The 19,749-nt window shown below is 40.4% G+C and overlaps 1 protein-coding gene across 1 annotated transcript; it reads right to left on the bottom strand.

Annotated features, from left to right (window-relative positions):
• Positions 1 to 17,423: 17,423 nt before the first annotated feature.
• Positions 17,424 to 18,350, bottom strand: LOC129687732 (vomeronasal type-1 receptor 4-like). Its single transcript, XM_055622288.1, has one exon. The coding sequence runs from the start codon at positions 18,342 to 18,344 to the stop codon at positions 17,424 to 17,426; it is 921 nt and encodes a 306-aa protein (XP_055478263.1). The 5' UTR covers positions 18,345 to 18,350.
• Between the last annotated feature and the right edge of the window lie 1,399 nt (positions 18,351 to 19,749).

The following is a 19,749-nucleotide window of genomic DNA, read 5'->3' as shown; positions in this document are numbered from 1 at the left end:
GACAACTTCCTGAACAGAACACCAACAATTCAGGTTCTGTGGTCAAAAATCAATAAGTTGGAACTCATCAAACTGAAAACTTCTATAAAGAAAATGACTCTGTAATTAGAACAAAGTGACATCCTACAAACTTGAAAAAGATCTTCACTTGTCCTACATCTGACAGATGGTCAATATTCAAAATATATCTTTTTTTAATTTTATTTTTTTCTTATCAGTTATATTTTATTAACTCTGTATCCCAGCCGTGTCCCGATCCCTCATTCCCTCCCAGTCCCTCCCTCACTCCCTCCTCTCCACCTTGCCCCTTTCCAAGTACACTGATAGGGCTACCTCCTCCCCATTCATCTGATCCTGTTTTATCAGGTATCTTCAGGACTGGCTGCAAAGCTCACCTCTGTGGTCTAACAGGACTGCTCCTCCCTTGGGGGGTGGGGAGGCCAAAGAGCCAGTCATTGAGTTCCTGTTAGAAATAGTCCTTGTTCCCCTCACTATGGGAAACCAATTGGTTACTGAGCTACCACAGGCTACATCTGAGCAGAGGTTCTAGGTTATATCCATACATGGTCCTTGGTTGAATGTCAGTCTCAGAAAAGACCCTGTGCCCAGATATATTTGGTCCTTGTGGAGCTCCTATCCTTTCCCCATCAGACTAACTCCCCTTCTTTCTTATGATTCCCTGTACTCTGCCAAAGGTTTGGTCAGGAGTCTTTGCTTTGAAAACACTGCTACTTAGAGTCTTTCAAATGTGCTCAGTAGACTCCTGTCATATGTTCAATGCACATTCCATCTGTCTTTCTAAATGAGGATTAATCATCTTACCCTATGTCCGCTCTCCTGATTATCTTTTTTAGGTGTACAGACTTCATTATGTTTATCGCATCTTATAAGTCTATATAAGTGAGTATATACCGTGTTTGTCTTTCTCCTTCTGGGATATTTCACTCAGGATGATCTTTTCTAGATCCCACCATTTGCCTGCAAATTTCATGATTTCCTCCTTTTTGATTACTGCGTAGTATTCCATTGTGTAAAAATACCACAATTTCTGTACCCATTCCTCCATTGATGGACATCTGGGTTGTTTCCAGGTTCTGGCTATTACAAATAAAACTGCTATAAACATGGTTGAGCAAGTACCCCTTTTGTGTACTTGAGCAAAGTTTGGGTATATACCTAGCAGTGGTATAGCTGGGTCTTGAGGAAGCACTATTCCTAATTGTCTTAGAAAGCACCAGATAGATTTCCAGAGTGGTTGTACCAGTTTACATTCCCACCAGCAGTGGAGGAGGGTTCCCCTTTCTCCACAACCTCTCCAGCATGTGTTGTCCCTTGAGTTTTTCATCTTGGCCATTCTGATGGGTGTAAGGTTATATCTCAGGGTCGTTTTGATTTACGTTTCCCTGATGGCTAATGAGGATGAGCATTTCTTTAAGTGTTTCTCTGCCATTCGATATTCCTCTGTCGAGAATTCTCTGTTTAGCTCTGCTCCCCATTTTTTAAGTGGATTACTTGGTTTGCTGCTTTTCAGCTTCTTTAGTTCTTTGTATATACTCGATATTAGTCCTCTTTCAGATAAAGGGTTGGTGAAGATACTTTCCCAATATGTAGGCAGTCGTTTTGTTTTGATGACAGTGTCCTTTGCTTTACAGAAGCTTTTCAGTTTCATGAGGTCCCATTTATTGATTGTTGCTCTTAGAGCCTTGCTGTTGGTGTTCTGTTCAGGAAGTTGTTTCATGTGCCAATGAGTTCTAGGCTGTTCCCCACTTTTTCTTCTAACAGACTTAGAGTATCTGGTTTTATGTTGAGGTCTTTGATCCACTTGGACTTTAGTTTTGTGCAGGGTGATTAATATAGATCTATTTTCACTTTTCTGCATGTGGAAATCCAGTTGGACCAGCACCATTTGTTGAAGATGCTGTCTTTTTTCCATTGAATGGATTTGGCTTCTTTGTCAAAAATCGAGTATTCCTAGGTGTGTGGGTTTATTTCTGGGTCTTCTATGCGGTTCCATTGATCCTCCTTTCTGTTTTTATGCCAATACCATGCAGTTTTCATTACTATTGCTCTGTAGTACAACTTGAGATCAGGGATGGAGATACCTCCAGATGATCTGTTGTTGTACAGGATTGTTTTGGAGATTCTGGGTTTTTTGCTTCTCCATATGAAGCTGAGAATCTTTTTTTCAAGGTCTGTAAAGAATTGAGTTGGTATTTTGATGAGAATTGCATTGAATCTGTAGATTGCTTTTGGCAGGATGGCCATTTTCACAATGTTAATCCTACCAATCCATGAGCACGGGAGATCTTTCCATCTTCTGAGATCTTCTTCAATTTCTTTCTTCAGAGACTTGAAGTCTTTCTCAAACAGATCTTTCACTTGCTAGGTTAGTGTCACCCCAAGGTACTTTATGTTATTAGTGGCTATTGTGAAGGGTGTTGTTTCCCTAATTTCTTTCTCGGCCCTTTTGTCTTTGGTATACAGGAGGGCTTCTGATTTTTTTGAGTTGATTTTGTATTCTGCCACTTTGCTGAGGGTGTTTATCAGCTGGAGGAGTTCTCTGGTTGAATTTTTGGGGTTGCTCATATATACTATCATATCATCTGCGAATAGTGACACTTTGACCCCTTCCTGATTTGTATCCCCTTGATCTCCTTTAGTTGTCTTATTGCTCTGGCTAGGACTTCAAGTACTATGTTGAAGAGGTATGGAGAGAGTGGGCAGCCTTGTCTTGTCCCTGATTTCAGTGGAAATGATTTAAGTTTCTCTCCATTGAGTTTGATGTTGGCTCTAGGCTTGCTGTATATTGCCTTTACTATGTTTAGATATGTGCCTTGTATTCCTGATCTCTCCAAGACTTTAAATATGAATGGGTGTTGGACTTTGTCAAATGCTTTTTCAGCATCTAAGGAGATGATCATGTGGTTTTTCTCCTTCAGTTTGTTTATGTGGTGGATTACATTGATGGATTTCCGTATGTTGAACCACCCTTGCATGCCTGGGATGAAGCCTACTTGGTCGTGGTGGATGATATCTTTGATGTGTTCTTGGATTCGGTTTGCAAGTATTTTATTGAGTATTTTTGCGTCAATGTTCATAAGAGAGTTAGGTCTGAAGTTCTCTTTTTTGTTGGGTCTTTGTGTGGTTTAGGTATCAGGGTGACTGTTGCTTCATAGAATGAGTTTGGTAATGTACCTTCTGTTTCTAGTTTGTGGAATAGTTTGAGGAGAATTGGTGTGAGCACTTCTTTGAAGGTCTGGTAGAATTCCACGCTGAACCCGTCTGGCCCAGGGCTTTTTTTGGAGGGGAGACTGTGAATGACTGCTTCAATGTCCTTGGGAAATATAAGGCTGTTCACTCTTTCTACCTGATCTTGACTTAATGTTGGAAGATGGAATCTATCAAGAAAATTGTCCATTTCATTTAGGTTTTCAAATTTTGTGGCATATAGGCTTTTGTAGTATGACCTAATGATTGTTTGAATTTCCTCAGTGTCTGTAGTTATGTCACCCTTTTCATCTCTGATTTTGTTGATTTGGATAGATTCTCTCTGCTTTTTAGTTAGTTTGGCTAAGGGTTTGTCTATCTTGTTGATTTTCTCAAAGAACCAGCTTTTTGTTTCATTGATTCTTTGAATAGTTTTATTTGTTTCTAATTGATTGATTTCAGCCCTGAGTTTGATTATTTCCAGCTGTCTGCTCCTCTTGGGTGTATCTGCTTCTTTTTTTTCTAGGGTTTTCAGTTGGGCCATTAAGTTGTATGTGATGTTATGAATTTCTTCTTGCAGGCACTTAGTGCTATAAATTTTCCCCTGAGCACTGCTTTCAATGTGTCCCATAAATTTGGGTATGTTGTGCCTTCATTTTCATTGAATTCTAGGAAGTCTTTAATTTCTTTCTTTATTTCTTCCTTAACCCAGCTGTCATTTTGTAACAAGTTGTTCAGTTTCCATGTGCGTGTAGGCTGTTTGTTATTTCTGTTGTTGTTGACGTCCAGCTTAAGTCCATGGTGGTCAGATAGAATACAAGGGATTATTTCAATCTTTCTGTATCTGTTGAGGCTTGCTTTATGACCAACTATATGGTCTATTTTGGAGAAGGTTCCATGTGGTGCTGAAAAGGAGGTATACTCTTTTGAGTTTGGATGAAAAGATCTGTAGATGTCTATTAGGTCCATTTGATTTAGGGTCTCTGTAAGTGTTTTTATTTCTGTATTTGTTTTCTGTCTAGTTGATCTGTCCCTTGGTGAGAGTGGAGTGTTGAAGTCTCCCACTATTAGGGTTTTAGGATCAATGTGTGATTTAAGCTTTAATATTGTTTCATTTACGAATGTAGGTGTTCTTGTATTTGGGGCATAGATATTCAAAATTGTGATGTCCTCTTGGTGGATTTTTCCTTTGATGAGAATATAGTGGCCGTCCTTATCTTTTTTTTATTAACTTGGGTTGAAAGTCTATTTTATTAGATATTAGGATGGCTACTCCCGCTTGTTTTCTGGAACCATTTGCTTGAAAGCCATTTTTCCAGCCCTTTACTCTGAGGTAGTGTTTATCTTTGTTGCATAGGTGTGTTTCTTGGATGCAACAGAATGATGGATCCTGTTTCTGAAACCATTCTGTTAGTCTGTGTCTTTTTATTGGGGAGTTGAGTCCGTTGATGTTGATAGAAACTAGTGACCAACAATTGTTACATACTTTAGATGTGGGGTTGGTGGTTTCACTGAGTTTCATTGCTTGTATTCTTTTGGGTTTTTTTTGTTGTTGTTGTTGTGTAGTTATCTATTTTTTCTGTTTCCTTAGATGTACTTGTTTTCTTTGGTTTGGAGTTCCCTTCTAGTAACTTCTGTAGAGCTGGGTTACTATGTAGATATTGTTTAAATTTGGTTTTGTCTTGGAATATTTTGAATTCTCCGTCTATGTTGATTGAAAGTTTTGCTGGGTATAGTAGTCTGGGTTGGAATCTGTGGTCCCTTAAGGACTGTATGATTTCTGTCCAGGCCCTTCTGGCTTTCATAGTTTCTGTTGAGAAATCTGGTGTGATTCTGATAGGTCTACCTTCATATGTTCCTTGGCCTTTTTCCCTTGCTGCTTTTAGAATTTTTTCTTTGTTTTGTAGGTTCAGTGTTTTGACTATGATGTGACATGAAGAATTTCTTTTCTGGTCTAGTCTACTTTGTGTTCTGTAGGCTTCTTGTATGTTTATGGCCATCTCCTTCTTTAAGTTGGGAAAGTTTTCTTCTATAATTTTCTTGAGAATATTTTCCGGACCTTTGAGCCTGATGTCTTCTTTTTCTTCTACTCCTATTATTCTTAGGTTTTGTCTTTTCATGGTGTCCTTGATTTCTTGGATGTTTTGTGTTTGGAACTTTTCTGATTTTATTTTTTCTTTGAGAGACGTGTCAATTTCCGCAAGTGTATCTTCGGCTCCTGAGATTCTTTCTTCCACCTCTTGTATTCTGTTGGTGATGCTTACCTTTGTAGTGCCTGATCTTTTCTCTATGTTCTCCAGCTCCTGGTTTTTCTCTATTTGTGTTTTCTTTATTGATTTTAATTTTTTTCATGTCTTGCACCATTTCCCTCATCTGTTTGAAAGTGGAGTCCTGCTTTTCAATGATAGCTTCTTTTTTTTTGTCCATTTCCTCTCTATGTATCACTAATTGTGCCTCTACTTCTTTGGGTATATTTGCCTGTATTTCTATGAGAGCTTTGTTTATTTCTTCTTTATTTGCCTTCATTTGTGTGGACATTTCTTTGAGAGCTTTGTGCATTTCTTCTCTGTTTGCCTCAATTTTCGTGGTCATTTCTCTGAGAGCACGATTTGTTTCCTCTTGGTTAGTCTCGATTTCTTTGATTATTTCTCTGAGGGCTTTGTTCATTTCATGTTTATGGGCCTCTAATAGCTGGAGAAACATAGTTTTGAGGTTGTTTTCTTGTATATCTAGTGAATTGAGTGTCCATTGTTTTGTGGGGTTGCTGGTGAGGTCATTTGGTCCTGATTTTTGTTGGGAGTGTTCTCACATCTGCCTCTAGCCATCTGGTTATTTATAATCCTGTTTGTTCCTCGAGATTGTAGTTTGGGCTATGATCGTCTCTTTCTGTTTTCTGGACTGTTTTTTCAGGAAGATGAGAGAGGTTCACTGCTTTGGGAGTGTGCACTGTGGTTTCAGTTTTGCCTAAGTAAGGAATGTGACACTGGCGCTATTCATGTGCGCTTTTAGGGGGCGCAGTGTGCATGCGCGGATTCTCTGACTATTGCAGTGGCCTGCAAGCCACTATTACACAGTTCTGACTGAGATCCAGGGATTGTTTGTCTGGATTACACTGATGGACCCACATGGCAGAGGCTTCAATGTTGGGGTCGCTATCCATAGAATCCCTATGATGCCCACACTAGGGGTGTGGGTGGCAGGGATCTCGTCTGGTTGCTTCTGTGGAGAGGCCCTGGGCCTGGGGCAAACTTTCCCTAGAAGGCTCACTCACTCTCTTGCAGGACCAGTTGGAATGCACAGGGGTTCCCCTTGCTCACTACTCTCTGACTTGGTCCTGCTGCAGAAGTGCACGGGTAGGCTAAAAGTCAGCTCTGTGACACTATGGCTGAAGGATGTGGTGTCCACCTTTTCTGTGTGCTGCATCTTTGTCCTTTCCCTCTGCCAGGATGGGTTATGTTGCCTGGTTCCTGGGTGGCGCGGGAAAGAGTTAGGTTGAGTGTACTCAATCCCAGATCCCAGGCCCAGCTCTCTCTGCCAGAAGCAGCCTGGCGGTAGAATCTATGTTTGCTGATCCCTAGAGAGTACCAGGTAGGGTTGAGTGTCCTCAGATCCAGAGCTTGGGTTTCTCTGCTAGGGGCCACTGGGTGAGCTGGAGAGAGTGTGCTGTGTCCTTGGCAGGCTGCCTCTCTGTCCTTACCCTCTGACCTTCCCCTCTGCTAGGGCTAGCTTATGGAGGTGCTCTCAGGGGAGTGCCAGCAGGGGTTGGGGCTTCTCACTCAAATCCTGAGCTTTTGTTTCTCTGCCAGGGGTCGGGAAGGGGGGTGCTGGTGACAGAACTTGCTGCTAGACCTTATTGCGCTGGACCCAGGAGAATCTCAGGACGTGTAGAATGACCACAGTCCCAGATCCCGAGCTGTAGTTTGTTTGCTAGGAGCGGCCGGCAGCACTGGAGTTCTGGCACTGTGAAGCCGCTGTGCGCCTCTTTATCCTTCTGCTCCGCCGTGGCAGGGTTATGGCAGCGTTTGGGGAGTGCCTGAAAGGATTGGGTTTTTTCAGCCTTGATCTTGGGTTGGCGTACAGACAATGTGGTCTGTGGCAGATTCTACTGTCTGCCTTTTGCCTCCTCCCAAGAAGGAGTAGGGATTTTGAGCTGGGCACGCAGCTGCAGCTGCTCTCTCTGCGCAGTGGGAGCTCAGTTGTGATGGCGGCAGGTACCCGCGGTCAGCGAGACCTTCCAGGGAAAGCCTGGGTGACCCGTGATCAGTCTAGCAACTTTCCTTCCCCGTGGTGTTTTCTTGCCACTGGGACTCTCAGTCTCAGGCACCCTTGTGCCCACCGATCAGCCCTGGAAAGTGATCGGGACACGCAGGCTTGTGGCACCAGCCTGGAGACCCAAAGCCCGCATTAGCTGGGTTCTCTTCTGGGTTCTGGCTGGGCAGCCAAGAGTGGACCCATCCGATTCCCACACCGTGGGAGCCTCCCCTCACCTGGGAAACAGGATAGCTGTTGTTTTAGGGCCGAGTTCAGTCTCCTGGTCGCTGTACGGAGTGTGTTGTCCCACTTCTCAGACATGGTGTTCTCCCGGCGCCGCCATCTTGGCCCCTCCTCAAAATATATCTTAAGAAATTAAACATCATTTGATCACCTCCATCTGGAGGGTGCAGCCTTGCCAGGCCACAGAAGAAGATGATGCAGCCAGCCTTGATGAGTCCTGATAGGCTAGGCTCAGATAGAAGGTGAACAGGTCTTTCCCTATCAGGAGACTAGGGAAAGGGCATAGTGGGAGAAGGAAGAGGGTAGGTGGGACTAGGAGGAGAGAAGGAGGGGGCCTACAGTGGGGATACAAAGTGAATAAATTGTAATAAATAAATAAATACAGGTTAAAAAGAAAGAAATTAAACACCAACAAACTAAATAATCTTATTTAAAAATGGTGATACAGAGCTAAACAGAAAATTTCAACAAGAATATTGAATGGCCAAGAAGCCCTTAAAGAAATGTTGAACATCAATATTCACCAGGGAAATTCAGATCAAATAGAGTCCAAGATTCCATCTTAAACCTGTCAGAATGGTTAAGATTAAATACCCAAGTGGCAGTGCATGCTGGTTAGGTTGTGGAGAAACCTCCTCTATTGCTATTGAGAGTGCAAACATGTATATTTGGAAATAAATCTGGCATGTTCTTAGAAAATTAGGAACAGTTCTACCCCAATATACAGCTATAGCACTCCTGTGCCTATATGCAAAAGTTGTTCCACCATCCAACAAGGACATTTGCTTGACTATGTTCATAGTGGCTTTATTTTTAATATCCAGAAGCTGGAAACAACTCAGATGTCCCTCAGCTGAAGAATGGATAAAGAAACTGTGTTCCATCTACACTTATTTATACACTTATTTAATAAGTGAATACTACTCACTTATTAAAAATAAGGACAACATGGAATGTGCAGACAAAGGATGGATCTGGAAAAAGATCATCCTGAGAGAGGTAACCAAGACCCAGAAAGACACACATGGTATGTACTCACTTATAGTGGATTCTAGCCTTAAATTGCCGGATAAACATCCTACAATTCACAGACCTCAAGCAGATAAGGAACAAATAGTACCAAATGGAGGATTCTTTAATCTCAATCAGGAGAGGGAAATAGAATAGCCAGCAAAAGTGATGAAAAATGCGGAATACTGAAGCAGAGGGAACAGACAGAAATGAGGCTGGAAATGAAACCTGGGGAGTGCAGGGATGGGAGGAAAGAGAGCCTTCAGAAAGAAGAGAGACTGTGTGAGGACATCTCTGTGACAAACTGGAGAACTAAGAGACTAGCTTCTGGGAGTATATGGAGTGACTCTATCTGAGACTGCTAGTAGCAGGGCTCATGGAGAATAAAGAGGTCATCCTCTAACTAGATAAGACTCTCAGTGGAGGGAGGGAAACACCAATCCACCCATAAAACTTCTATCCAAAATTTACCCTGCCTACAAGATTTTTCAATGATAAAGTTATAGCAGAGATTACAGAAATGTCCAAAGAATGCCTGGACCAACCTGAGACCCACCCCATGGGAAATAACCAGCCCCTGGCACTATTAATGATACTCTTGTATTCTTCTGGACACTAACTTAGCATAGTTGTTCTCTGAAAAACTCAACCCAGCTGTAGACCGAAACAGATGTAGAGACTCAGAGCAAAACAATGGATAAAGTATAAGGAGTCATGTGGAAAAGTGTGGGGAGGGATAAAAGGACCTTGAGGGGACAGGCGCTCCATAAGAAGACCAACAGAGATAAGTAATCATGGCTCAGAGGGATTTGTGGAGACTGAAGCACCAACCAATGACCATGCATGGACTGAGCATATGCCTCCTGAAGGTCTGCTCCGGTTTCATGAGGGTCTCCTACTAAAGGGAGCAGGTGCTCTCTCTGACATGGACCCTGTTGCCTGCTTTTTGATCACTTACCCCTGGTGGGGCTGCCTTGCCAGGCCACAAGGGAAGAAGATGTACTCAGTCATATGGAGACTTGATGTTCTGGGGTGGTTAGTAGGGAGGTCTCCTCTTTTCTGAGGAGTAGAGGTAGAGTGAAAGGGGGAAGATGGAGGGAAGGAAATAACAGGGAGGGGAGAAAGACTAGAAACAGATGAGGGAAGGGGCTATTATTGAGTAGTTATGAGAATAAATTAATTAATTAAAAATTCAGCAAGTATTTGCTTCTTTAAATGTATTTTTCTTGTGATCAGTTCTCACTATGTAGCTACCGCTGTCCTAGAACAGACTGTGTAGACCATGTTGGAATCAAAATCATACAGATCTACATGATCCTGTCTTCCACATGCTAGGAATAAAGTTTTTACCAGACACCTGTCTTACTTGCTAATTACTGTATTGATAACTTTATTATAAGAAATTTTATGGTGTATTCAAATAGAAGACATGCATGTGAGATAGTAAAGTTTATACTAGGCATACAGGGGTGGGTGAATATATGGAGATCCATTAGTTATCCACCATATAAACAAACTGAAAGATTAAAAAAAACCCACATGATAAACTCCTTAGATGCTGAAAAACATTTGATAAAATCCAACGTTCATTTATGTTTAAACTCCTCGAGAGATCAGGGATACAAAACACTTACCTAAACATAGTAAAGGAAATATACAGCGAGGCTACAACCAAGATCAAACTAAGTGGAGAGAAACTTAAATTAATCCCACTGAACTCAGGGACAAGGCAAGGCTGCCCATACTCTCTGCATATCTTCAGCATAGTTCTTGAAGTCCTTTCTAGAGAAATATGACAATTAAAAGAGATCAAGGGGATATAGATTAGAAAGGAAGAAGCCAAAGTATTTTCAGATGATATTATAGTATACATGAATGACCCCCAAAGTTCTACCAGGGAACTCCTACAGTTGATAAACACCTTCAGGAAAGGCTGGATATAAAATTAACTCAAAAAAATCAGTAGCCCTCCTATATACAAAAGACAAACCAGCTGAGAGAGAAATTAGAGAAACAATACCCTTCACAATAGCCACAAAGGACATAAAATACCTTAGTGTAACTCTAACCAAGTAATTCAAACACTTGTATGAAAAAAAAGAAACTTAGGTCTCTAAAAAACTTAAGTCCCCAAGTCTCTAAAACTTAAAGTCTCTAAAGAAAGAAATAGAAGAAATATCTGAAGATGGAAAGATCTCCTATGCTCATGGATCAGTAAGATAAACATAGAAAAAAATGGCCATCTGACCAAAAGCAATCTACAGCTTCAATGCAATTTCCATCAAAATACCAACACAATTCTTTACAGATCTTGAAAGAAAATTTCTCAACTTCATATGGAATAATAAGAAACCCACATTTGTTACAATAATCCTTTACAATAAAAGATCTTCTGGAGGTATCTCCATCCCTGATCTCAAGCTGTACTATAGAGCAACAGTAATAAAAACTGCACGGTGTTGGTATAGAAACAGAATGGTGGATCAATGGAATCAAATAGATGACCCAGAAAAAAAACCCCACACACTTATGGACACCTGATTTTTTGACAAAGAGGTCAAAACCATACCATGAAAAGAAGACAGCATCTTCAACAAATGTTGCTGGTTTAACTGAATGTCTACATATAGAAAAGGCAAGTAGATCCATATTTATCACCCTACACAAAAGTAAAGTCCAAGTGGATCAAAGAAGAAAAAGTGGGGAAGAGCCTTGAACTCATTGGCACAGAAGACAACTTCTTGAACACAACACCAACAGCACAGGTTATAGGATCAACAATCATGAAATGGGACCTCATGAAACGGAAAAGCTTCTATAAAGCAAAGGACATTGTCGTCAGAACAAAACGACAGCCTACAGATTGGGAAAGGATCTTCACCAATCCTATATCTGACAGAGGGCTAATATCCAGTATATATAAAGAACTAAAGAAGCTGAAGAGCAACAAACCAAGTAATCCAATTAAAAGATGGAAAACAGATCTAAACAGAGAATTCTCGATAGAGGAATATTGAATGGCAGAAAAACACTTAAAGAAAAGCTCAGTGTCCTTAGTCATCAGGGAAATGCAAATCAAAACGACCCTGAGATTTCATCTTACACCCATCAAAATGGCTAAGATCAAAAACTCAAGCGACAACACATGCTGGAGAGATTGTGGAGAAAGGGGAACCCTCCTCCATTGTTGGTGGGAATGTAAACTTGTACAACCACTCTGGAAATCAATCTGGCACTTTCTCAGACAACTAGGAATAGCGCTTCCTCAAGATCCAGCCATACCACTCCTAGGCATATATCCAAAAGAAGCTCAAGTACACAATAGGAACATATATTCAGTCATATTTGCAGCAGCTTTATTTATAATAGCCAGAAGCAGGAAGCAGCCCAGATGTCCCACAACTGAGGAATGCATACAGAAATTGTGGTACATCTACACAATGGAATATTATTCAGCAATAAAAAACAAGGAAATCATGAAATTTACAGGTAAATGGTGGGAGCTGGAAAAGATCATCTTGAGTGAGGTGTCCCAGAACAAAAGACACACAGGGTATATACTCACTCATAAGTGGATATTAGACATATAATATAGGATAAACCTGCTAAAATCTGTACACCTAAAGAAACTAATTAAGAAAAAGGATTCTGGCTAAAACGCTCAATCCCCATTCAGAAAGGCAAAGAGGATGTACATCAGAGGAAGGAGAAAACAGGGAACAAGTCAGAAGCCTGCCACCAAGGGCCTCTGAAAGGCTCTACCCTGCAGGGTATCTAAGCAGATGCTGAGACTTATGGCCAACTGTTGGACAGAGTGCAGGAAATCTTAAAAAAGAAGTGGAAAATAGTAATATCTGGAAAAGACAGAAGCTCCACAGGAGAGCAACAGAATAAAAAATCTGGGTCCACGGGTCTTTTCTGAGACTGATACTCCAACCAAGTACCATGCACGGAGATAACCTAGAACCCCTGCACAGATGTAGCCCATGGCAGTTCAGTGTCCAAGTGGGTTCCATAGTAATGGGAAGAGGGACTGTCTCTGACATGAACTGATTGTCCTGCTCTTTGATCACCTCCCCCTGAGTGGGGAGCAGCCTTACCAGGCCACAGAGAAAGACAATGCAGCCATTCCTGTTGATATGTTATAGACTAGGATCAGAAGGAAGGAAAGGAAGGCCTCCCCTATCAGTGGACTTTGGGAGGGGCATGAGTGGAGAAGAGGGAGGGAGGGATTGGGAGGGGAAGAGGGAGGGAGCTACACGGGGGATACAAAGTGAATAAAGTGTCAGCAATAAAAGTTTTTTAAAAAGATCAACTAACATATAAAGCAGAAATATTAGAATATCATGTGGTTTCATAATGGAGACACTAAAACCTACAAGGGCTTGAACAGGTATCCTACAAACTTGAGAAATGCTACAAACTCCAAGAGACCATAGATGCCAGCCCATATTACTGTGCACACCAAAACTTTCAATCACAATAAATGGAGAAAATAACTCATTCCATTAAAAAAAAACAAATTTTTTTTTAAATATTCAGGATAGAAACCCCAGGCATGCATTTGTATATATCACACAAAATTGTTATGTCAGTTGTATTTTATTTTATTTTTTATTTTTTATTTTTATTTTTATTTTTAGTTAAATTTTGTTAACTCTGTGTCCCAGCTGTATCCCGCTCCCTCATTCCCTCCCCAACCCCTCACTCCCTCCCTGGTCTCCTCCCTGCCCCTTTCCAAGTCCCCTGATAGGGGAGGACCTCCTCCCCTTTCATCTGACCCTGTTTTATCAGGTATCTTCAGGGCTGGCTGCAAAGTCCTCCTCTGTGGCCTAACAGACTGCTCCTCCCCTGGGGGGGGGGTGTCAAACAGCCTGCCCTTGAGATCCTGTTAGAAATAGTCCGTGTTCCCCTTACTTTGGAAAACTACTTGGTTACTGAGCTACCACGGGCCACATCCGAGCAGAAGTTCTAGGTTATATCCATAGATGGTCCTTGGTTGAGTGTCAGTCTCAGAAAAGACCCTGTGCCCAGATATATTTGGTCCTTGTAGAGCTCCTATCTTTTCCATATCATACTAACATAATGAAATCTACACACCTAAAGAAGATAATCAAGAAAGTGGACACAGGCGAAGGTGATTAATCCTCATTTAGAAAGACAAATGGGATGTGCATTGAACTTATGACAGGAGTCTACCACAAAAGGCATCTGAAAGACGTTCTACCTAGCAGTGTTTCAAAGCAGACACTAAGACTCATAACCAAACCCTCGGCAGAGTGCAGGGAATCATATGAAAGAAGGGAAGTTAGTATGATATGGGAAAAAAACAAAATTTAATCAATATCTAACTACAAATCCAGCCCTACAGAAGGTGATAGAAGAAAATTCCAATCAAAAGAGCATAATAACACCAAAAACACACAAGAAATAAATAATCCCAGACAAAAATTCAAAAGGGGAAATACACACACACACACACACACACACACACACACACACACTCCAGTGTAACAAAAACTTCACATGGATATCTCTCAAAATTAATAGTCTCAACGGCCCCAATAACAAGAAGTAGACTAACAAAATGAATGAAAAAACAGAATCCACCCTTCTGCTGTATTGAAGAAACACATCTTAAAGGACAAACACCTCATTAGTTAAAAAAAGAATGGCAAAATCTATTCCAAGAAAATGGGTCCAGGGCATCCTGCATAGAATGGTGCACCAACACAGGACCATACCTGCTCAAATGTGGCCAATTGGCAGCTCAGTCTTCATGTGGATCTCTGAGAGAGGGGATCAGAAGCTGCCTCTAGCATCTCAATTCCTTATAACTATGAACCAAACATAAGGGTCCTCAAGTTTGTAAAGGACACACTACAACAGTGTAAATCACATATTGACTGATACACACTTATGGTGAAATATTTGGCTCACAAAGACATCAGAAAAAAACTAAAAACAGATAAGTTACAGATAACATTATAAGCCAAATGTATGTAACAGATATTTACAGAACATTTCACTCACAGACAAAGAATTGTTCTATGCACCTTGTGGAACTTTTCCCAAAAATGACCACACAAAGCAAATCTCAACTTATTTTTAAATGAATATCACATTGCAGACTTTCTGGTTACCACAGATTAAAGCTTGGTTATCAACAAAAAAAGAAAGTTTACAAGCCTGTGGAAACTGAAAAACTCCCTACTGAATAAAAAATTGTTCAAAGTAAAAATTAAAAAATAAATAGAAGACACTCAAGCATTTAATGAAATTTCATACTAGCATACCAAAACTTATAAAACCCAGTGATGGTGGTTTTAAAGGGCAAGTTCACAGCACTAATGCCAATATTTACAGGGGGAAAGTGCAATCTCATATTGGTAACTTAATACCACACCTGAAAGATCAGGAACAAAATGAAACCATGCTTAAAAGGAATAGAGAATAATAAATATTCAAACTCAGCAATGAAAGTAATGAAATAGAAAGAACAACCAAAACAACAACAACAACAAAAATCGACGAAACAAAATGCTGGTTCCTTTAAAATATCAATAAAATTGACACTTAACCAATGAATTAAAAGACACATGGGAAAGTATAAGCTTGGATGAAGGCAGAGGAAGGGGTTGATTCAAACAAAACGCTAAGTGTAGAAGTCCCTTAACGATACTTGCAATTTTTTTGAAGACAAGGTTTCTCTGTCTTGAAACTGGAACTCATTCTGTATACCAGGATGGCCTCAAACTCACAAATATCTTCCTGTGCCTGCCCCACAAGAGCTGTGATTAAAAGTGTGGGGCCTAAGAGATGGCCTGGTGGTTAAGAGCATGCATTTACTGGATCATAGGGTCCCTACACATATGTAGCAAATGTACATCCTGGTCTTCATGTGTGTCTCCTGACAGCTGGAGACAAGCCTGTCTGACTTTGTTTCCTGCCTTCGATCCATTTCCCTTAGCCAGGCTGCCTTGTCTGGCTTAAGTGGGAGAGGATGTGCTTAGTGCTGTTGCAATTTAATGTGCCAGGGAGGGTTGTTACCTATGGAGGCCTTCTTTTCTCTGAGGAGAAGGTGAGTGGGATGACTGATAGGGAAAAAGGGTAGAACTTGTATAGAAAGGAAGGGGCTGGAATCAGGATGCAAAATGAATAAACAAATTAATGGAAAATTAATTAACAAATCCTTTTTGTTAATTCTTGGTGAATTTCCTATCATGCCCTCAAATCCCACTCATCTTCCTTTGCCTCCATATCCATGCTCTATCCTTACAACCTTCCATCAAAAAACAAACAGAAATTTTGTTGTGTAAAATATGGTGTGTCAAGTTGTGTCACGAACTACACATTTTGCCCAAACAGCTTTTCTTTTAAATATTCATTGCAGTGGGTCATTCCTTCGATTTCAGGCCTCTGGCCTCTGCTACATTATGAATGCTGGATCCTCAACGAGATTCCTCTGATATCCTGTTCTTGCCCTGTGTCATGGAGATCTTGCATCTTTGGTTCTGGAGGAAGAGCCACTTTGTTCTCCCCAGATATTCGTAGTTGGTGTAAATGTTGGGTTGGAGCAATCCCAAGCCCTAGATCTGGACCTGGGTTGTAGTTGAGCTGGTCAGCCTTCCAGCTCTCCTGCACCCATGTAACCTGGGCCAGCTCTACTCTGCTTCCCAGAGAAGGTTCAGGGCAAGATCAACTGATCCTTCAGCCAAAGACAATGGGGCCAGTTGTTCTGTTTTCATGTTCTTGGGCCAGCTCTCCCCCACTGCACAGGCAAAAGTAGGACCAGATCTCTAGAGTGTCTCAGCTGGTGATGGAGTGGGCAGATCTGCACAGTCCTTGGGCACTAACAGCCCCAGGTGACAACCCAGACCAGAACATCCACATGGCCTTTGGTGTTAACATGGCTCACTGAATGAAGATGAGTATGCAATGTGGAAAGCTAAATGAGCTTGTGGCTTCTTCATCAGTTGTCCTGGTTAGTGTGAGGCAATAATGGATTCTAGAATCTCTTGTAGAATGACTAAATTGAAGTAAGTAAGCATTCTTTGGAAGAAATCTTGATATATATGTGAAACTAGGGCCTTTGATATTTTTATCCCTGTGGAGATAATGACGTCTCTTAAATATTTTAAATATGTTAATACAATCACATCATTTCTTCATTCTTGTTCCTTCTTCTGAAACTTCCCATATACCCCTGTTTTTTTTTCATATACCCCTGTCTTTCTTTCAAATTCATAGCCTCATTTTTTTAAGAAACGTTAATACATAAATGTGTGTTCTTGTGCTACTTACAGTCATAAAACTGGTCATGCCTGAAAGGTAAATTTAACCGTTTTATTACTTATAAGGGGATCTGTTTAGATATTTCATGAATAAATCAAACAAAACAATTAGCATGTCACGTCCTTTGGCATTTAGAAAAACATTCATCACTCATTGGAAAATATTTTAAATATTTGGTTCTCAGCATATGGATGGGAAGTATTAGCACCTATAAGAGGTGCGTCTACCGCATAGCTTGAACAGGACAATGTTGATGTGATTTGAATAATATATCTGGCGGCTAGTCCCTTTATCTTACAATCGCCTATGTATGAGGTTCTGAGAAACTCTTCAACCACACAGTCTTACATCCTTGTATTGACATTTTGATAAAGAGTGTGCATTAACAACATATAATTTCAATAATTAAAATACACTTAAGAGGTTTTATTCCTTCTCCAGACAAAACTGAGTCTAGGCATAACAGAGTTATGATTCAGAAGAACAAAAGATCCAAAAGAAGGAAAACACAGAGAAATGAAAGGACTGATGTTCGCCAGCCACCAACTGTGGTTATGCAGAAGAGCAATGCAGCCTCTTAAGATGGAGGAGAGAGTATAAAAAGCCAGAAAGGTGGACACCAAGGCCAGGATGTTCTGGGTGGCTCTGGACTCAGGAGAAGTTTTTCTGGATAAGCGAGTACTGTGGATGTGTTGAACCCGCTGCTTGTGTCTGTACAGAATGACAATCATGGAGCCACTGGCCCAGGCAATTAGCACAGAAAAGAAAAACTCAGGACACACCACCAATGCTGCATAAAGTGAGTCATTAATTTCATCATGCCCTACAGTGGAGCAGTATTCAAAAACTCGTTTTCTTGTCAAATTTTTCCTATTCCTTTTGGTAAATGGGTTTACAAAGAAAATAAAATTTATCAGCAGGTACAAGACCCAGACAGTGAATATGTAGCAAGCAATGTATTTCTCAGCTTTGACTTTATGATCCTTCCAAAAAGATTTTCTTGGATTGATGGTTATGGCCTGAAAGACACTCAAGAGACATGTGGTTCCAATGGATACACTCCGAGCAACTCCTTGAATGTACACTAGGAGCCTGCATGCAAAATCATCCAAGAACTGCTTCAGTCCCCAAACTGCCATTGTTTGGGGCACTCCTGAGGAGAGAATGACTAATGCATTGGCCACCATAAGGTTCACGAGAATCAAATCCATCGTCTTTAATGTGCATTCTCTGTAGTAAAGAACTAGATAGTAGAACATAAGAAAGAAATTTCCCAAAATTCCAGTTGTAGTTTGTGATAAGAATATAATTCTGATTGCTAGATTCCAGAATTCCATTCTGTAATTCACATAATTTCCTTCAGATTATGTCCAAAAAATCTCTCTGGTTAAATGAACAATGGCAAATTATAGTAGCCAGAGTGAAGGAAGAAGCCATCAGTCCATGGAGCTACTGAGAGGCTGAAACATATTGTCCTTCATACTCATGAGTACAAGGTCAGCACAGACCATGTAAAAACGACTCATCCAAAAATTTTTAAAAGAGTGGTTACTTTCCATGTTTGTTACTTTGAGATTGTGCTGTACCTCAGAATATACAAAATGGTGGAGGGAAAGCTAAAAAGTTTCACACAAAATGAAGCATTCAGTATGATTTCATATTGGCCAGCAAAAATCAATGAAAAATGACATAATGCAGGACGTCCACAATTTATTGACATTTGCTAGTCACGGTGTAAAACAAGGCCACTTTAATAATGACTAAAAACTTTAAATATATCACTTCCTAATGCATATACCATCTAAAATTTAAACATAAATAATGAAATTTTAATAATATAACTCTGTATATATCTTTAATTTCCTCCATCTTGTCACCACTGGAACCATCTTTCATTTAACCTGAATTAGCCTTCCCATTTGCACCCCATGAATGAAAACCTTTGGGAAAATATCCAACCATGTTTTATAAAGTAAAGTTTCTAAAGATGCCCCAGCTACAGCATGGTTTCAGATTCTGTAACTCTAATTGCTTGCTTAAACTCTCTCTGCAAACTGCCAAACAGGATATAGTTTTTATGGCATGTCTTCCTTTAAACCTCTCTGCAAAATGAATTCGAAGCTGCTCTGTGAGGAGTGTTTCTCTACAGTCACCAAGCACACTAAATAGAGAATCAGTTATGATGCTGGTATTTCTGTGTAGTCTTTGAGTCTTTACTCTGCATCAGTTTTAGATAAGGAAAATTTATTAAGAGCATAAAATGCAAAAGAATGATGGTCCAAGTGATATCTCCCGTTATATTAATTTAGGACTTGATGTTATGAAAATCACACCAAATAGATACACACACCCATACCACATGTATGTCTGTGCAATTATTTCAGGGATGTTAGAAAACGGTGGTTATTGAATATGAAAAATTCTCACAAAATGTACAACATAATAAAAACAGGCAAAATGTACCAGCAGAAATAGCAAATAAAGAAGACAGTATCTGTTAAATGATAGCTACCGGAGAAATATTCAGGTCTCTTTTGAAATTGTGTCTGGGATAATCATATACCACTCATTAGTCTAGAATGAAAAGAGTTTAAAAGAAGGCACTGTGTTAGATAGCACTTTAATGTAGTTAAGTTGGAAGAAACTCTCAGGGCACAAAACCCTATTCCTGATGGAAAAAAGCATGGTAAAGTCCTCTTGAAGAAGCAGGCACAAGCAGCTGTGATTCAGCACCAGGCTAAA

The sequence above is a fragment of the Psammomys obesus genome, unplaced genomic scaffold (assembly GCF_907164565.1).
Source record: "Psammomys obesus unplaced genomic scaffold, mPsaObe1.curated_primary_1811, whole genome shotgun sequence".
NCBI lineage: Eukaryota > Metazoa > Chordata > Mammalia > Rodentia > Muridae > Psammomys > Psammomys obesus.
Note: the sequence above shows the minus strand (reverse complement) of the source record. Positions and strands in the feature narration are given on the sequence as shown.

Excerpts from the sequence above, each read along its gene's own strand:
- LOC129687732 (XM_055622288.1), bottom strand. The coding sequence starts at position 18,344 with ATGGAATTCTGGAATCTAGCAATCAGAATTATATTCTTATCACAAACT.